The 20,928-nt window shown below is 40.6% G+C and overlaps 1 protein-coding gene across 1 annotated transcript in view; it reads left to right on the top strand.

Moving 5' to 3' along the window:
• The window catches only part of MCF2L2 (MCF.2 cell line derived transforming sequence-like 2), a 1,253,992-nt gene that overhangs the window by 1,112,469 nt on the left and 120,595 nt on the right, over positions 1–20,928 (top strand). The window contains 1 exon segment of the mRNA XM_053711855.1: positions 13,524–13,745. Coding sequence (XP_053567830.1) covers positions 13,524–13,745 — 222 coding nt within the window.

The following is a 20,928-nucleotide window of genomic DNA, read 5'->3' as shown; positions in this document are numbered from 1 at the left end:
GAGATGTGGAATCTGCTGCTGTCACTAGGCTCCCCTGACACTTTCCTCCATGGCTGTAGCCTTGCCATCAGAAAAGTGCTTTCTCCAGCCCAACCCCTGCACTTAAATAACATGCAAGAGAGGCACAGGTCTTTCACTCACAGGATTAGCAAGAAGTACCGGTCTCGCAAGAAATAGGTGAACTTATTTTAAACTACAGTTCCCGCACAATAACAGAGCAGCAAGCACAAATTCCCATGCTCTGTATTAGTGTTGTAGCACACCACCACCTACAGTTCCCTACAGTTCTAAAAAAGGCTAAAGCTGGCCCTTGCATTGCTTATTACAGGAGACAGAGGACAAGAGTGGTGTGGGTCTCCTGTACTGTCAAGTGACACCGGGGTTCCCTTGGAGCCACTTGGTCCGATTGTAGATCCGGCCCTGTATATATATATATATATATATAAACAATCGCAATTGGATCCAGCACTCTCTTATTTATCACAACCTCCGGGGTGCACTTAAAACCAACTATCCAAAAATCTTTCAAAAAAAGGCACTCTCCGATATAATACATAAACACTTTTACTACTGTGAACATTTTCGGGGTTACAAGTCTGAGGACGGGGGTAACCCCGAAAACGTTCACAGTAGTAAAAGTGTTTACGTATTATAACAGAGAGTGCCTTTTTTTGAAAGATATGTCAATATATATATATATATATATATATATATATATATATATATATATATAAATATGTGAGTATATATATATTTATTTATATATATGTATTTCTATATGTATGTAGGAGGGAGGAGAAAATACTACTTAAAAAGACTAATAAGGTGCAGCCCTTTAAAGTAATATAAACACTTAAAATATAGAAAAGATAAAAGTAACATATAATACTGTTACCTTAAAGAAAGGGATATTTGCACTCAAACATCTTTAGAGAATAAGGCCTTTATTTAACAAGCTCTGTGTTTCTGGCGAGTCTGAAGACTCGCCAGAAACAGTCGTTATGAAGCAGCGGTCACAAAGACCGCTGCTCCATAACCTGTCCACCTGCTCTGAGCAGGCGGACAGACATCGTCGGAAATCAACCCGATCGAGTACGATCGGGTTGATTGACACCCCCTGCTGGCGGCCTATTGGCCGCAAGTCTGCAGGGGGGGCGTTGCACCAGCAGCTTGTGAGCTGCTGGTGCAATGCTGAATACGGCGAGCGTATTGCTCGCCGTATTCAGCGAGGTCTGTCGGACCTGATCCGCACTGTCGGATCAGGTCCGACAGACCTTGATAACTTGGGGCCATAATGTCATACTTATTAAATGCCTTTCGGCAAAATGAATCATAGACTGGATGTTATCTACAATGATCTATAGCTGATAAATACCACACATATACCAAATATATGAAAAACAATAACCATGATGAGAGGTGTGTTAGGACGCCAGCACTCCCAGCTGTGACGTTACTCCGCAAGATCGAAGGATCTGTGCTGAGGAGTTCGAAGGTGGTTTGTTTGAAACAAGCCTGTATAATTCATAGGGATACCTGAAACCATCCGTCTGCTGGCCAGCTTGATCTATCTTGGGGGCTGTGTGAGTAATATAACTTTATCCTGGATGCAGCCTTTTGGCTGCGGCCACGCACTTAGAGGACTGTATTCCTGTATACATCTTTACCATTAGGGTTTTCTCTTGTGATTTGTTTGCATGCTTTCATTTGCAATGGTTATTGTTTTTTTATATATTTGGTATATGTGTGGTATTTATCAGCTATAGATCGTTGTAGATAACTTCCAGTCAATGATTCATTTTGCCGAAAGGCATTAAATAAATATGAGATTTATTCTGTAAAGATTTTTGAATGCAAATATCCCTTTTTTTTAAGGTAACAGTATTATATGTTTTTATATATATATATATATATATGTTTATATATATATATATATATATATATATATATATATTGTCTCAAATAGCCGGTACCCCAGCACTTTAACCTTTGTTCACATACAGTGACCTGGGTGCAGTCCTCAATATGCAATAATATAGGTACGTGAAGAAGGAAGGCACTCACAGGATTTGAATACTTGAATTATTTAATACAAACAAAGTACATGAATAATTGTTGTCGACGTTTCGGCTCTATCTTTGAGCCTTCTTCAAGACAAATTATGCATCTTATTACAGCTAACCTGCCGTATTCCCAACGGAGAGAAACAACTATTGTTTCTCTCCATCGGGAACACGGTAGGTTAGCCGTAATAAAATGTATAATTTGTCTTGAAGAAGTCTTAAGGATAGAGCCGAAGCGTCGACAACAATTATTCATGTACTTTGTATTAAATATTCAAATCCTGTGAGTGCCCTCCTTCTTCACGTACCTATATATATATATATATATATATATATATATATATATATATATATATATATATATATATATATATATATATGCATACGTATATGTCTAAATATGTTTGTGTGTGCATGTGTGTATATATATATATATATATATATATATATATACTGTATTGTTCAGAGTATAGGCTGCACCTGATTATAAGCTGCAACCTTAAAGTTTGGTGCCATTTTAAAGAAATTTAATTTTTAAACTTTTAAAGAAAATTATGATGTATTAATAGAACAGTAAATGTCCCACCCCAGATGGTAGTTTTTCCTTATGGCCAACTAAGCAGTTACCTAGGAGTTCACATACCCGGTAAATATGGGCTTTACCAGACCATAACTGATACCACCTGTCAGTTTAGCCACATTATTTAACAGGACATACTTGGTATTCCAAATTGCACTAATGAATATGTATTACTGTAAAATTTGGGCCAGACACCTACATTACCTGTATGTGTCCTGGATTACTTTATATTGGCACCTTTCTCTGCTTAATAACTGCTGCCCACCATGTGGCTAACTCTGCTAGCGGCTGCATATGTTAAAAAATGCCTGCATCTTTAAATGTAATATACCTGCATTATTTGAGAAATATATAACTTATATGCCTGCATTGTTTTTTTGTTAAACAAATAAGCCAAAGAAAACATAACCAAGAGCTCCTCCAAATAGCACTCACGGTGACCAGAGTCATCCACACCCGGGCTCCTGTATATGCCAGGACGTATCAGATCCTTCCACATGACCTCACTGGGTCACTATCCACCACTGCCGCACTAATGTGAGAGCCTGCCCCATCCCGGCCAGATAACATACCGATTATTGGCCGCACCCGATTATAGTCCGCACCCCGAATTTAAAGATTTAAATAAGGGGGGAAAAGTACGGCCTATACTCATAACAATACGGTATGTGTGTGTGTGTATTTATATATATATATATATATATATATATGCTTTTGAGCCCTTCCCAGTCAAATAGCTTGAAACATGCAATATCATTTGTATTCATTTTTGATTATATATATGCATATGTGTGTAAAAATGTGTGTGCATAGATATATACTGACCAGGCTTTCCTACTGGGAGTACAGCTGTGTTGCCGGTGTGAATTGTTGCAGCGATTATGACCACATAACACATTTGTCTTGAAGAAGGCCCAAGCAGGGGCTGAAACGTCGACTATCACATTAAGAGTTTGATATATTATCAATAAAAATTATTATTTGTGTAGCCCTTCCTGTTGAACATTTGCACCTGTATACATTCTGCAGGAGAAGTTGCCTAGGCAACTATTAGACTGGTTGGTCATGTGATCAAGTGAAACTGAAAGAAGAGTGTAAGACACAGGAGGAAGCAGACATGCCAGAGCAGTGAAGGTGTGTGTGAGGCCTGGCTGTGTGAGAGCTGCAGACTTCATCTTGTAAAGTAACAGCATTCCTCTGCTGATTTAGTGTATGCTGCCAACTGCAGTCTGTCCCTGTTAGAGAGCTGTGGAGAAGAATGCAGACAAAGTAAATGACTGGCAGACCTTGGAGTTTTCTTTCAGCCTGTTTAGTGGTAAGAAGTATCCTCTCTCCTTGTCATACTAACATGGCATTCTGTCCATCACATAAACTTATAAACAGCTCTTCCTGTGGATTGCAGTTTCCTATGAGCTGCAACTGTTTAAATGCATGTGGATTACCTTAAAGGGCCCCAACATTTATGTGCACCAACTGGTACCCATCAGCCATTAGGGTGAAGCCTGAGGGTGGGTTCGCAGGTGGTTTGGGAGGGTGCTGGGCCTGGTTAGAGAGAGTCGGTGTGTTAGTTAGCCACTGTATTTCTTGCCTTATTTTTATTTACCATAATCCTTTAATACATGTTCATACTGTTTTACTGTTATTACTGTGTGTGTTGTAGTTATTTATTATGTTCCTGTCTGGGAAACCCATTCTTGCCCTGGATGCCCAGTCAGGTGGAGGCACTGCCACAGTCATGTACCCCAACTCCCAGGTAGCGGAGACTCAGGATCAGCCTGCAGAGCACATGGAGGTAGCTGGGGTAAAGACCCACAGGGGTAATTGTGGGCCTAGGCCAAACCCCGTTACATTTGGTGGTACTGCTGAGATAAATTGGGGTACACCCAGTAAGGATCCGTTAATTCCCCGGCCCACACTCCCATTTGTAACAGATTGGGCCCAGCAACAGAAGGTACCATTGCATCATGCACTGATGATATGCCAGGTACCTCCCTATAGTGAGATAAAACATGTCACCAAGTGCGTAGAGATTATACTGGGAATAGAGATGGCTACCATCAGAGACATCCTGCATGATTCATACGGTCAAACTTACATGTTAGTATATTCCCATGCAGATTTGAGAGGCCGTCATAGGCCTACATGTCTATACCTTCTTGAAACAGCTCCTGAAGGATGTCGCTTAGTGTATGCTCTCCCTGATAAGGAGGAAGGGGTTACATTGCAGCAACCCTCCACTATAGGCCAAAGAGACTTTAATGTATCAAGTTATTCCCAGATTCTGTCCCCTTTGTCAGAGAAACCCCCCAGGAGATTACCGGTTACCCCTGTAGAGACTGGGGCCATCCCCAAACGAAATGTCTACTTTTCCACTGTGCAAGGGACAACTGCCCCTAAGACCCCAGATCTAGTGGTTCCCTCATCTCCAACATCCCCAAAACCAGGCGATTCCCTATTGAGAACCACAAGTTCAGGAGAGAGTAACATATCTGAAATACTGCAAAAACTCTCAGAAGCCATAGTAACAGCTACCCATACCCACAGTTACCGTAAGCTGAAAGTGTTTTCTGGGAATCAACCTGTTCCTGCCGGGGAGGAGCCCTTTAAGGCCTGGAAGGATAATGCTGTACAATTATTGGAAGAATGGTCTTGTACGGATAACATAAAAAAACAACGGATAATGGAGAGTCTTCGTTTCCCAGCTACAAATATGATAAGGCTGTTTAGGGGAGTGAATGAACAAGCTACCGCACAAGATTACCTGAAAGTTTTGCAGGATGCGTATGGAAAATCTGAGGACTCTGATGATCTATTAATCAAGTTCCTAGCCACTAAACAGAAGGAACATGAGAAAGCTTCAGACTATATCAATCGATTACAATTGTCACTGGGAAAACTGTTTCATAATGGAGCAGTCACTGCATCTGAGTTGGATGCTCGACTATCCAAACAAATTCAGAAGGGAGGCCTTAGCAATGATCCAGTCATGATCATGTTAAGAGTTAAGTTGGATGATCAAGTCTTGTCCTATTCCACACTGATCCGAAAAGCAAAAATACTGGAGAACCAAATGTCCCCATCTCCTCCACAAAAAGGAAATTCTTCTAAAGCTGCAGATAAAGAGGATATGGAACTGTTCGTCCTTAAAAAAAAGGTAGCTGAATTAGAATTATTGTCTAAGTCATCGCCAAGAAGAACAGATTATTCTCCTACCAGGAGGCAGCACCGCAGGGAGACCACAGGAAGGTTATTCCCAGAGGAACAGTCCCCCCGAGGGAACTGTTTTAAGTGTGGAAAATCAGGGCATTTCAAGCGGGAGTGTCCCACTAATTCATCAGATACAGAAGTGGATGTGCTAGCTATTGAGCTGGAGGAGGCTCAAGCTACCAGTCCTTTCAGGAAAAGAGGAAAAAGAACCACACCCATATTATCTGTGGGGGCCAAGATCGGGCCCAAATCTCTGATACAGTTACAAATAGAAGATATTCATGCCTCTGCCTTGTTAGATACTGGATCCCAGGTCACCATCATTAATAGAGACTTCTATGACCATCATCTAAAACATATTCCCCTGGAGCCAGCAGGAGAGTTGCAGTTGTGGGGAGTGGGATCTCAGGCCCAGCCTGTAGAGGGATGTATAAGAGTGACAATAACAATCCCACAGTTAAACACAGGAATGATCTGCCCTATGGAATTGGAAGCTCTTGTATGCTCCATGAAGAAAACAATGTGCGCCCCAATAATTTTGGGTACCAACGCAAGAATGGTGCAGGACATGTTCAGGGCCTACCTAACTGAAGTGGGAGATGTATCTCTAACCAGACTGATGGAAGTCAGCCCTGTTCTAGGGAAAGAATGCCATCGACTAGCCCTACAAGCTAGACCAGGATCATGCCACTACTCAGGGAAAGAACCTTTATTTGTAAGGCCTGGAGAGACTAAGACTCTACGAGCCATAGCATCTATGCACCATGAAATATCAGGAGGAACCAGGCAATACCTCATTGAGTCCTTGCCTGAGGAGGATGAAAAAAAAGGGTGGACTCTCATACCTGAGGTGAAAGACTGGCGGAATCACTGGTGTAAAGATTTTCCCATAATGATAAGAAACTTAACACCCACAGAGATCAGAATTGATCGTCACCAGAAGATTGGTGTGATTCACTTGTTGGACCAAGTCTCTTCAGTAATGTCTGTAAAGGCAGAACAGGGAGGTGATCATGAAGGACCTATAGTTTTTGAACTGGAAGATTCTCCTCTACCACCAAAGTGGAGAGATAGCCTCCGATCCAAATTAGCTACTCGAGAGAAAGTTTTCTCCAGGAAAGAAATGGATGTGGGATGTGCAAAGAGTGCCACACATGCTATCAGACTTTCTGACCCAGCTCCTTTCAGAGAAAGATCAAGGAGAATACCCCCTCGAGATGTGGAAGATGTCCGGGATATACTCAAACAGATGGAAGAATCTGGCATTATTAAAGAGTCCAGAAGTCCATATGCCTCACCCATAGTGGTAGTTAGGAAAAAGAATGGCACAGTCCGGCTTTGCATAGACTATCGGACTTTAAACAAAAGGACTGTGCCAGATCAATATACTCTGCCACGGATAGAAGATCTGCTAGATGCCCTTTCTGGAAGCCAGTGGTTCAGCGTCCTGGACTTGAGGTCTGGGTATTATCAGGTACCCATGAAGAAGGAGGATCAGGAAAAGACAGCTTTCATCTGTCCCTTGGGATTCTACGAGTTTACCAGGATGCCCCAAGGGGTCACTGGAGCTCCCGCCACCTTTCAAAGGCTGATGGAGAAGACTGTGGGGGATATGAATCCCAAAGAGTGCCTAGTCTATCTTGATGACCTCATAGTGTTTGGAAGGACACCAGAAGAGCACGAACAGCGATTGCTGAAGGTGTTGGATCGACTCCAAGCAGAGGGTCTGAAATTATCAATAGACAAATGTCGATTTGCCCAGAACTCTGTTACATATGTAGGTCACATTGTTTCCGCACAAGGTGTGACAACTGACCCGACCAAAATTGAAGCGGTGATGAACTGGCCCAGGCCAGATAACATCAGTGAGCTGCGCTCATTTCTTGGATTCTGCGGTTACTACCGGAGGTTTGTGAAAGACTATTCAAAGATTGCTCGAGAGCTACACAACCTGTTAAAGACTACCTCAGCTATAGAGGGTGTTAAGGCGCCAAGTCCTAAAGACTCCTTCGGAAAGAAATGGACCTCAGGATGCGAAGAAGCCTTCTTAATCTTGAAGAAAAGACTCACAGAAGCTCCTGTATTGGCATATTCAGATCCCGAGAAACCATATGTGCTCCATGTTGATGCCAGTATGGAAGGCCTAGGGGCCGTATTGCATCAGAGCTACCCAGAAGGGTTAAGACCAGTGGCCTACATAAGTAGAAGTCTAACTGGTGCAGAGAAAAACTATCCGGTCCATAAGCTAGAATTCTTGGCGCTCAAGTGGGCAATTGTGGACAAGTTACATGACTATTTATATGGAGCAACATTCGAGGTAAGGACGGATAACAATCCGCTTACTTATATTCAAACAACAGCAAAGCTGGATGCCACAGGGCATAGGTGGCTGGCAGCATTGTCAAACTATAGTTTCAGCCTTAAATACAAGCCAGGCCCTAAGAATGTCAGTGCGGATGCTCTGTCCCGCAGACCTGGACTTCCTCCTCATGAAGAAAAGGAGGAATGGGAAGAAATCCCTGTGCCTGGGGTAGGAGCCCTGTGCCAAACATATGTAGTGGCTGAGAGGCAGGATGAGTTCTCTGAACTCAGAGGAATAGACTCCATATGTCACTCCCCAGAAGCCGTACCAGAGGTATTCTGTGCTCCAGCAATGCTCCAACAGTGGTCTCACATAACCAATGAAGACAAGAAGAAAGCCCAGTCACAGGACTGGTATATAGGTACAGTCCTCAAGGCAATGAGAGCCAAGAACCCTAAATTACTGAGCTCCCTTCCCATTGGACAAAGAGATTTGTACCGGAGAGAATGGAGTAAACTACATCTAGAAGATGGAATCCTTTATAGAATTATAAAATACCATGACCACCCTGGTCGAAAGCAGCTAGTGTTACCTCATAGATATCGGGGAATGGTCCTGAGAGCTCTCCATGATCAACATGGGCATCTTGGGGTAGACAAGACCTATGGCCTGGTACAAGACCGGTTCTATTGGCCTCGCATGAGAGAACATGTTGAACATTATGTGAAGACCTGCAGAAGATGTATTCAGAGAAAGACTCTGCCTGTGAGAGCTGCCCCTATGGGCCACCTGAGAAGTACAGGACCCCTGGATCTTGTGTGCATGGACTATCTATGTATTGAGAATGATACTACCGGAATTGGGAATGTTCTGGTAGTAACAGACCATTTCACCAGATACGCTCAGGCTTTTCCCACTAAAGACCAGAAGGCTGTGACCGTAGCCAAGGTCCTCTGGCAGAAATATTTTATGCACTACGGTCTGCCCAATCGAATACATTCTGATCAAGGTAGAGACTTTGAGAGTAAGCTGATCAAAGAACTGCTGGATATGTTGCAGGTTCACAAGTCCAGAACAACACCCTACCACCCTGAGGGTGATGCCCAGCCTGAGCGTTTTAATAGGACACTCCTAGACATGCTCGGGACTCTGAAACAAGTGGAGAAGCGGTCCTGGAGTAAGCATGTAGAAGCCATGGTCCACGCATATAATTGCACAAGGCATGAGTCTACAGGATTCTCACCCTATTTCCTAATGTTTGGAAGGGAAGCCAGACTACCGATAGATGTCCGGTTGGGGGTGTCCCCAGATGGGACAAAGTCAGACTCTCACTTCCAGTATGTGAGGACCCTCAGACAAAACCTTCACAGTGCCTACGAGTTGGCCACTCAAGCTGCGGCAAAAATGGAGGAACGCAACAAAAGAAGATACGATACCAAAGTGAAGCATCAGGAAGTCCAAGCGGGAGATAAGGTTCTCCTCCGGAATCTAGGGGTACCTGGGAAACACAAATTAGCAGACAGATGGAAGGATACCCTATTTGAAGTTGTGTCTAAGCTAAAGGGGCTGCCAGTGTATAATATAAAAGGCCCAGAAGGCCGGATCAAAGCTTGGCATAGGAACCATCTACTACCAATAGCCTATATCGATGAAGAGGAAGGGAGTAGTAGTGAATGGGAGAAAAGCACAACGGAGAGTCCTGAAAATGAGGCAGTAGAGACCCCAGAAGCTCTTAGTGCTGATGATCAATGGTGGTCTCCTCCTGCTGAGGAAACACAGCACTTTCCTTCCTCTCCTCCCTTAGCCTCCTCTACATTGAATCCCAACAGCCCCAACTTTGTGCCTGGGACCCCAAAAAGAGACTCTTGTATCATGGGAAAGCCAGGGTCTCAAGCATCTGGTGAACTCCCCACCCAAGTGGCCAGAGCTGAAGATTCCCAGGAACATTCTGGACTTCCTCAGAGAGAACAGAGACTGGGTACTAGAATACGACAGCCTCCCAGGGTTCTTACTTACGATCAAGTCGGAGAACCCAGTTATGTACATATGCCCCAGGTACAGTCTAAAATGGTTGATTTACTGTATGCGGTTGCGGACATTATGAATGTTGGAACCTCTCTGTACTAGAATAAACTGTAAGATAGTTAACATTTGTTTATAGGACTGCATTTATTATTATTTATATGTTTTGTTTTTCAATTTACCTCTTGGTGGAACCTTGCCAGTGGAAGGCAAGGATTTTACAAGGGGGAGAATGTAGCCCTTCCTGTTGAACATTTGCACCTGTATACATTCTGCAGGAGAAGTTGCCTAGGCAACTATTAGACTGGTTGGTCATGTGATCAAGTGAAACTGAAAGAAGAGTGTAAGACACAGGAGGAAGCAGACATGCCAGAGCAGTGAAGGTGTGTGTGAGGCCTGGCTGTGTGAGAGCTGCAGACTTCATCTTGTAAAGTAACAGCATTCCTCTGCTGATTTAGTGTATGCTGCCAACTGCAGTCTGTCCCTGTTAGAGAGCTGTGGAGAAGAATGCAGACAAAGTAAATGACTGGCAGACCTTGGAGTTTTCTTTCAGCCTGTTTAGTGGTAAGAAGTATCCTCTCTCCTTGTCATACTAACATGGCATTCTGTCCATCACATAAACTTATAAACAGCTCTTCCTGTGGATTGCAGTTTCCTATGAGCTGCAACTGTTTAAATGCATGTGGATTACCTTAAAGGGCCCCAACATTTCTGTGCACCAACTGGTACCCATCAGCCATTAGGGTGAAGCCTGAGGGTGGGTTCGCAGGTGGTTTGGGAGGGTGCTGGGCCTGGTTAGAGAGAGTCGGTGTGTTAGTTAGCCACTGTATTTCTTGCCTTATTTTTATTTACCATAATCCTTTAATACATGTTCATACTGTTTTACTGTTATTACTGTGTGTGTTGTAGTTATTTATTATGTTCCTGTCTGGGAAACCCATTCTTGCCCTGGATGCCCAGTCAGGTGGAGGCACTGCCACAGTCATGTACCCCAACTCCCAGGTAGCGGAGACTCAGGATCAGCCTGCAGAGCACATGGAGGTAGCTGGGGTAAAGACCCACAGGGGTAATTGTGGGCCTAGGCCAAACCCCGTTACATTTGGATTATAAGTTAATGACCTGTGAGTGCCCTTCAAAAAAACTTTTTACCTATGCATAACAATGAGGATAGCACCTGGGTAATAATTACACCCTAAAGGTTGGAGTGCTGGGCTACCGGCTAATTACTATATAGCTTGAAACATGCAATATGATTTGTTCACATATTTCATATAGATAACACTGTGCTCGTGCACGTGAAGTTATCTTGGAGCAGGCACTGATTGGCTAGACTGCAAGTCTGTCAAAAGAACTGACAAAAGGGGCAGTTTGCAGAGGCTTAGATACAAGATAATCACAGAGGTTAAATATATATTATTATAACTGTGTTGGTTATGCAAAACTGGGAAATGGGTAATAAAGGGATTATCTATCTTTTAAAACAATAAAAATTCTGGTGTAGTCTGTCCCTTTAATAGCACGATCGGGCACGCTGTGACTAGACAGCGTGCCCGCGATGCGCTTAGCAGAAGAAAACAGACCGGCTCAGTAGAGCCTGGAGCGGCGTTCTCTTTTCTTTGCTAAATATCTATCTAACAATTTGCTTTAGAAACCTGGCTCTAAGCTAATGTTATATAATTCTGCACTATGTGCAGAATTATATAACATTATTTGCTAGGTTTACTGGCCCTTAAAAATAATTTAAAAAAAAAATCTTCTGTGTGAAGAACATAGGAATGCAACATATTCCTAACTCACTTCGGGTTTAGCGCAGTTGGTCTTACATGATGTTGGGTTAGCGCACAAGCGATAACTGTTAGTTTTTTTGTTTTTTTACAGTGTGCCCCATAGAAGTCTATGGGAGAAGAAGTTAACAAAGTCGAGATATCCAAATTCCTTAAGTTAATGCGCCTTGGTCTTTTGCTAACTTTTACTTGTAATACCAGCTCTAATGCGGCCTGCAATACATTTTTACTTTGTGCGTAGTTAGCACGAGAGCGAAAAAAATAATTTACTGTGACACTTGTAATCTGGCCCAGTTTTATATGTACTTGTATAAGGCTGTGGTTGTTTCCATTGTTTCTATGTAAAACCATGTAAATTATTAACCTTTAGACTCCATGTGTGTCCTGTGTCTTTAATGCAGAGTCCTTTACTGGGTGTTCTGTACATGTTAGAAAGTATACTGCATTAGAGAAGCTGCAAATGAAAGAACCATACATGTCATGGTCTGTTGTCTCATATTTGTATAGTAATGCAATGGTTCTTGAACAAATAGGATTCACATTTTCATTCTTTGTATGAGAATGTTGTGACAAGGACACTTTTTATCCGTGGCTGTTTGAATGAGAAAAAGCAGAACATTTTCTTTTAAATAATTGCATTTGTGGTGAACTATACAATTGCTGTTGCAATTGTAAATAAATATGAAATATGAAATCTAAACCTTTTCTGTAATTATGGAGGTGAAAATTCTGGGAAACTGTGGTTATAATCCATTAGTCTGTAACAAAACATATTTTCTAATGACAGGAGATCAAATTGTACTTTCTCTCGGTCACATTCTATTTTTACATAAAAATCAAAAAATACAAAAACAGATGTAAAAATGATAGTCCAGTTAATCATAAAGAAACATTTATATTGCATCTTTCAGTAATGTTAAAGTAATGGTTAATTAAAACGGGGGTCACTGAATGTTAGTGTTTATTTTATTTTCAAGTGATGGGCCATGTACTAAAGTAACAATATATAAAAAATATATATGTTTATATTTCTAACAGATCTGACATTTGTTATTACAAGTACAAAACAACATATAGAAACAGACCAGGATGTAACATTATGGTTTTGAATTATGACCTCAAAAAACCTTTTTTATGAAAATCCACCATTTTGCTTCACAGTAAACTGTTTTAATACATTCTCCCCTAACTCCCTCTTCACTTCCCATTTGCTACAACCCCCGTCTTTTTCCCTTTTTTCCCTTTTAAACAGCTTTTATCTCGGCCACAACACACACACATTTCATTGTGGCAATATAAGGTATTATACATGCACAAATGACCTCCCCATGTACACCAAATTGGCAGAACATAATGTTACTTGTCTCATGTGATGCTGAGGTCCCACATTTAGGATACAATGTTATCTAATTGGTCTTTGTGGCATAAAGGGGTAGAAATAATAAGAGACTGAATGGAACAAGAGGTATGTTGGATTGAGTGAGGTGAGACACTATTTTGTGCTAAAACCCATGTCAGCTTTGCAACCTTTCTGTTGTTTATGTTGCCTTTGTGTTTATCCTTAGGGCGATTTGAATGAACTTGGCAAACTGCTCATGCAGGGCTCTTTTAATATCTGGACTGACCATAAGAAAGGTCACAGCAAGGTGAAAGATCTGGCAAGATTCAAACCCATGCAGCGACATCTTTTCCTGTATGCCAAGACCCTGCTCTTCTGCAAAAAGAGAGAGGACAACAGTGAAGGACACGAAAAGTCACCCTCTTACAGTTTTAAACACTCTCTCAAGGTAAATGAAGTTGGGGTCTCCTCCAATCTATTTAAAAAATTTTTTTTTCAGGATTTGTCAAATATAAGCACATCCCAATCCATCAGAATAAATGAATTTACTCTCCTACTTGCTTTATGGGTAAATGCATTCATGTATTTCTACTTTTACTAGTGACAAAGGGGGGTAGTTATCAAGCCGTCTACTTTTCTGGCTTCGCCGGCCCAATACGTCCGCCTAAGCTCGCCTACCTTCGCCGCCGTGGACCTTGAATACGTTCGCCTAAGTTATCAAATAAAGCTGTCAAAAAGCCGCGGGGCGATGAGCAGCGGACTGTGACAGTTATCACTCATCCGATCTCGCTGCCCTTCGGCTTTTTCCCAGCTTTATTGCTAGCCTGTCACTAAGCACTCACACTAAACTGCACTGTTCTACCCCCTATACCGGCGCCCCCGGAACCTCCCGCAACTAAATAAAGTTACTACCCCCTAAACCACCGCTCCTAGACCCCGCCGCAACTCTTATAAATGTATTAACCCCTAAACCGCCGCTCACGGACACCGCTGCCACCTACATTATACCTAGTAACCCCTATCCTGCCCCCCCTATACCGTCGCCCTCTATTATCAAATTAATAACCCCTATCCTGCTGATCCCGCACCTCTCCGCAACTAAATAAATAGTTTAACCCCTAAACCGCCGCTCCATGAACCCGCCGCAACCTATAATAAATTTATTAACCCCTATCCTGCCCCCCACTACGCCGCCGCCACTGTAATAAAATGATTAACCCCTAAACCTAAGTCTAACCCTAACCATAACGCCCCCCTAACTTAAATATTAATTAAATAAATCTAAATAAATTAACTCTTATTAACTAAATGAATCCTATTTAAAACTAAATACTTACCTTTAAAATAAACCCTAATATAGCTACAATATAAATAATAATTATATTCTAGCTATCTTAGGATTTATTTTTATTTTACAGGTACCTTTCAATTTATTTTAACCATGTCCAATAACTATTAAATAGTTATTAACTATTTAATAGCTTACCTAGCTAAAATAAAGAGAAATGTACCTGTAAAATAAATCCTAACCTAAGTTACAATTACACCTAACACTACACTATACTTTAATAAATTATTCCTATTTAAAAATAAATACTTACCTGTAAAATAAACCCTAAGATAGCTACAATATAATTAATAATTACATTGTAGCTATCTTAGGATTTATATTTATTTTACAGGTAACTTTGTATTTATTTTAGCTAGTTAGAATAGTTATTAAATAGTTATTAACTATTTAATAACTACCTAGCTAAAAGAAATACAAAATTACCTGTAAAATAAATCCTAACCTAAGTTACAATTAAACCTAATACTACACTATCATTAAATTAACTAAATAAACTACCTACAAAGAACTACAATTAAATACAATTACATAAACTAACTAAAGTACAAAAAATAAAAAAAGCTAAGTTACAAAAAATAAAAAATTAAGTTACAAACATGTTAAAAATATTACAACAATTTTAAGCTACTTACACCTAATCTAAGCCCCCTAATAAAATAACAAACCCCCCCAAAATAAAAAAAATCCCTACCCTATTCTAAATTACATAAATTTCAAAGCTCTTTTACCTTACCAGCCCTTAAAAGGGCCATTTGTGGGGGCATGCCCCAAAAAGTTCAGCTCTTTTGCCTGTAAAAGAAAAATACAACCCCCCCCCAACATTAAAACCCACCACCCACATACCCCTAATCTAACCCAATCCCCCCTTACAAAAACCTAACACTAATCCCCTGAAGATCATCCTACCTTGAGTCGTCTTCACTCAGCCGAGCCACCGATGGAACTGAAGAGGACATCCGGAGCGGAAGAAGTTAATCCTCCAAGCGGCGCTGAAGAAATCTTCCATCCGATGAAGTCATCATCCAGGCGGCGCTGAAGAAGTCTTCGATCCGGCCGATGTCATCTTCAAAGAGGCGCTGAAGAGGTCTTCTATCCGGGCGAAGTCATCTTCCAAGCCGGGTCTTGAATCTTCCTTCCGCCGACGCGGAACCACCTTCTTCACCGACGGACTACGACGAATGACGGCTCCTTTAAGGGACGTCATCCAAGATGGCGTCCTCTCAATTCCGATTGGCTGATAGGATTCTATCAGCCAATCGGAATTAAGGTAGGAAAATCTGATTGGCTGATGGAATCAGCCAATCAGATTCAAGTTCAATCCGATTGGCTGATCCAATCAGCCAATCAGATTGAGCTCGCATTCTATTGGCTGATCGGAACAGCCAATAGAATGCGAGCTCAATCTGATTGGCTGATTCCATCAGCCAATCAGATTTTCCTACCTTAATTCCGATTGGCTGATAGAATCCTATCAGCCAATCGGAATTGAGGGGACGCCCTCTTGGATGACGTCCCTTAAAGGAGCCGTCATTCGTCGTAGTCCGTCGGATCGAAGACTTCTTCAGCGCCGCCTGGATGATGACTTCATCGGATGGAAGATTTCTTCAGTGCCGCTTGGAGGATTAACTTCTTCCGCTCCGGATGTCCTCTTCAGTTCCATCGGTGGCTCGGCTGAGTGAAGACGACTCAAGGTAGGATGATCTTCAGGGGATTAGTGTTAGGTTTTTGTAAGGGGGGTTTGGGTTAGATTAGGGGTTTGTGGGTGGTGGGTTTTAATGTTGGGGGGGGTTGTATTTTTCTTTTACAGGCAAAAGAGCTGAACTTTTTGGGGCATGCCCCCACAAATGGCCCTTTTAAGGGCTGGTAAGGTAAAAGAGCTTTGAAATTTATTTAATTTAGAATAGGGTAGAGATTTTTCTTATTTTGGGGGGTTTGTTATTTTATTAGGGGGCTTAGATTAGGTGTAAGTAGCTTAAAATTGTTGTAATATTTTTAACATGTTTGTAACTTAATTTTTTATTTTTTGTAACTTAGCTTTTTTTATTTTTTGTACTTTAGTTAGTTTATGTAATTGTATTTCATTGTAGTTCTTTGTAGGTAGTTTATTTAGTTAATTTAATGATAGTGTAGTATTAGGTTTAATTGTAACTTAGGTTAGGATTTATTTTACAGGTAATTTTGTATTTCTTTTAGCTAGGTAGTTATTAAATAGTTAATAACTATTTAATAACTATTCTAACTAGCTAAAATAAATACAAAGTTACCTGTAAAATAAATATAAATCCTAAGATAGCTATAATATAATTATTAATTACATTGTAGCTATCTTAGGGTTTATTTTACAGGTAAGTATTTAGTTTTAAATAGGAATAATTTATTAAAGTATAGTGTAGTGTTAGGTGTAATTGTAACTTAGGTTAGGATTTATTTTACAGGTACATTTCTCTTTATTTTAGCTAGGTAAGCTATTAAATAGTTAATAACTATTTAATAGTTATTGTACATGGTTAAAATAAATTGAAAGGTGCCTGTAAAATAAAAATAAATCCTAAGATAGCTAGAATATAATTATTATTTATATTGTAGCTATATTAGGGTTTATTTTACAGGTAAGTATTTAGTTTTAAATAGGATTCATTTAGTTAATAAGAGTTAATTTATTTAGATTTATTTAATTAATATTTAAGTTAGGGGGCGTTAGGGTTAGGGTTAGGTTTAGGGGTTAATAATTTTATTACAGTGGCGGCGGCGTAGTGGGGGGCAGGATAGGGGTTAATAAATTTATTATAGGTGGCGACGGTGTAGGGGGGGCAGATTAGGGGTTAATAAATTTATTATAGGTGGCGACGGTGTAGGGGGGGCAGGATAGGGGTTAATACATTTAATATAGGTTGCGGCGGGTTCAGGGAGCGGCGGTTTAGGGGTTAATACATTTATTATAGTTGCGGTGGGCTCCGGGAGCGGCGGTTTAGGGGTTAATATGTATAGAGTAGCTTGCGGTGGGCTCCGGGAGCGGCGGTTTAGGGGGTAATAACTTTATTTAGTTGCGGCGGTGTAGGGGGGGTCAGATTAGTGGTGTTTAGACTCGGGGTACATGTTAGGGTGTTAGGTGTAGACAGTTCCCATAGAAATCAATGGGATGTCTGTCAGCAGCGAACTTGTACTTTCGCTATGGTCAGACTCCCATTGATTCCTATGGGATCCGCCGCCTCCAGGCTGGCGCTTTGAAAACCAGGTACGCTGGGCCGTAAAAGTGCCGAGCGTACCTGCTAGTTTTTTGATAGCTAGCAAAAGTAGCGAGATTGTGCCGTACTTGTGTGCGGAACATCTGGAGTGACGTAAGAATCGATCTGTGTCGGACTGAGTCCGGCGGATCGAAGCTTACGTCACAAAATTCTACTTTTGCCGGTCTCGAGCCTTTGATAACTAAGGCGAATCAGCCTCGCCACAAATACGCTGCGGAATTCCAGCGTATTTGAGGTTGACGGCTTGATAACTACCCCCCAGAATCTCATCATTACCCAGGAATCTGAACCTTAGATTCAGATTGGTACATTTTTGTTTTACCTAAAACAAGAGCCCCGGGTGTCAGCTATTGCTTTGGGGATATCAAAGGAAGTTGCCAACCTTATCTCTCATGGATACCAGTAAAAATAAAAGAATAGTTATAAATTATCCCATCTATTAAATGGGGAAAGCTACAGCTTGTTTCTTATTATTATGTAGAATATTTAAAAATAAAAAAATAAAAATAGGTTTCTCCATAAAAGAATTTAGCCACATGGCACTAAAGAAAGATGACATGATGACAAAGGAGGACCTGACAGACTTGGTGGCCAAATTACACCTAGGACAGAAGGGGTTAACATAAGCAGACTCCAAAACAGCAGCATCTCATGGATTAAATATATATATCTTCTTCCCACTAATACATTACTACACACACAGGGCTAGATTACAGGTGGCGCACTATTTAGGGTCCCGGCTTACGTGTCCATTTTGCTAGAAGCAGGCTTTTGGCATGCGTCGGGTAGCGCACATATTACAACTTAAAAGTGAAAACTTTTCACATGAGCGCTAACCCGACGTGCGCAAAAAGCCATACTTTGAATATTGCGAATGCATTAACCTATTCCACCAAAGACTTCAATGGAACGTGAAAAGTGAAAAAACAAACAAAAAACCCCCATCAATTCTCCAGTTCAAACTCGACCCTGTTTAACTAAGTGTGCTAACCCAACATGAAATATGAATATTTCAAATTCCAATGTTCTTCAGATAGCAGAATTTTTTCTATTTATTCTTAAATATATATTTCTATAAATCAATAAAAACAATTGCATAGAAAATTAGCACATCTAGGCAAGTTCCCCACTTGCGTTTCCCCAGTAAAACTCCACATACGTTGTTACCAATGCACAAGAGGATTCTGGGTAAGATATGCAAATTAGATATGCAAAATCTCTTTTTTTTTTGCTTTAAATACTGTTTTAAAACAGCGATTCCTTAACAGGATCATTGCAGCAATACAGAAACCACTCACTAGATAACCTATTTCATTCTTTTCAGAACTCGTCAGTAGCAGATAGATTTCTGTTGCTACTTTGGTAAAGCTAATTTCAGGGTTAAAACAAAATTCATTAAAATTATGGTGGAGATAAAAATCTGAGATTAAAAACCTCCATGTCTCAAAAGTAAATCAATACAAATTTTTGATTAGAAAATTAGCACATCTAGGCAAGTTCCCCGCTTGCGTTTCCCCAGTAAAACTCCACATACATTGTAACCAATGCATTAATTTCTGCAACTACTTCAGAGTTGCTGTGGGGCTCTTTATAGCGTCTCTGACCAGTTTTCTCCTGGCTCTTTCATCCAGTTTGAAGCGACGTCCTGATCCAAAGAGGGACTGTGTTGTACAAAATATCTTACACTTCTTAATAATAGACTTTACTGTGCTTCTAGGCATTGATAAAGCCTTTGATATTTTCTTGTATCTTTCTCGTGATTTGTGCCTGTCCACAACATTATCCCAGAGATCTTTTGACAGTGCCTTGCAACCCATAGTTGATTGTTTTCTTCAGTTGCACTAACAGGGATTGAGATGCTCCAGGAAAGCTCTTTTCATGCTTAGCTAATCAATATGCCCACTGCTGATCACAGTTGAAGGTCAAATGGATTTGTGTGTGCTGTTGAGAAGGTGATTAGCTACACCTGATTGAGTTTACAAGTAATTTTAGGAGGGGGTGATCCATTTTCCAACTCAGCGATTCTGTTTTTTAATTGTCTTTATTTTTGCCTGACATGTTGGTGCTATATCTTTCACTTGGATGTTATAAGTTGCACTGTGTAATCCCAACTGGATAAACAAAAACTGTATCTGTCTTTATTTTAGGCTGCAAAGCAACAAAATGTTATTATTTTCAAGGGGGTGATTATTTTCAATACCCACTGTATGTATAAACACAAAATATGTAAAGGAGAGAGTTAACAGCCAACTCTCCCAAAGCATTGCAAAGGCTGCACTTGTGTTTATCACAAAATGTTTATACATGAGTGTTTTTCTACTTGGAAAAATAATAGAGTAGTTTTATTGCTTTGGGATAGATTCCGAGTGGGACGTTAAAGTTATCTCAATTTTGTACTATCATGATTGTGTTAACTTATGCTCATATTACAAGTTGAAAGTAAATTTTGCGCTCAAACTTTTTACGTGACTTCAAAGCTTGCATAAAGCGTTTGGGCTCACAAAAAAATGTCTCTAAACACACAAAAAAAAAGGTAATAAAAAGCTTTCGACCTACACTATCCACCCTTACACTATTAACCCCTGAACCGCCACATTTTTAATTGCAAACTACCCTGCCACACTATTAACTCCTAAACCGCCACACCCCTCATTGCAAACAACTCCACTACTCTATTAACCACCTAACAGCTAACCCCCCCAAAACCCCTAACCTAAGACCCCTTAAATTACGAAAATAAAAAAACACTACCAGTAAAAAAATAAAAATTACCAAAAATAAAAAAACACTACCGGTAAAAGCCATATTCTAAAACTACCCTAACCCCCCTAAAAAAAACTATACTAAAGCTAAAATAACCCCACCAAAAAAAAACTATCTTTAAAAAATCCTAATCTAAAAATCGCCAATTTGTCAGGCAATGCCCTGGTTGAAGAGATTATAGCTCTGTTGGCAAAAAAGTGATTACAACTCCTTTGGCAAAAAAAAATCTATCCTAAAAAAAAAGCACTCCCCAAAAAACTTAAGGCTAAACC

Source organism: Bombina bombina, chromosome 4 (genome assembly GCF_027579735.1).
Source record: "Bombina bombina isolate aBomBom1 chromosome 4, aBomBom1.pri, whole genome shotgun sequence".
NCBI lineage: Eukaryota > Metazoa > Chordata > Amphibia > Anura > Bombinatoridae > Bombina > Bombina bombina.
The sequence above is the reverse complement of the archived record's forward strand: the minus strand, read 5'-3'. Positions and strand labels throughout refer to the sequence as shown.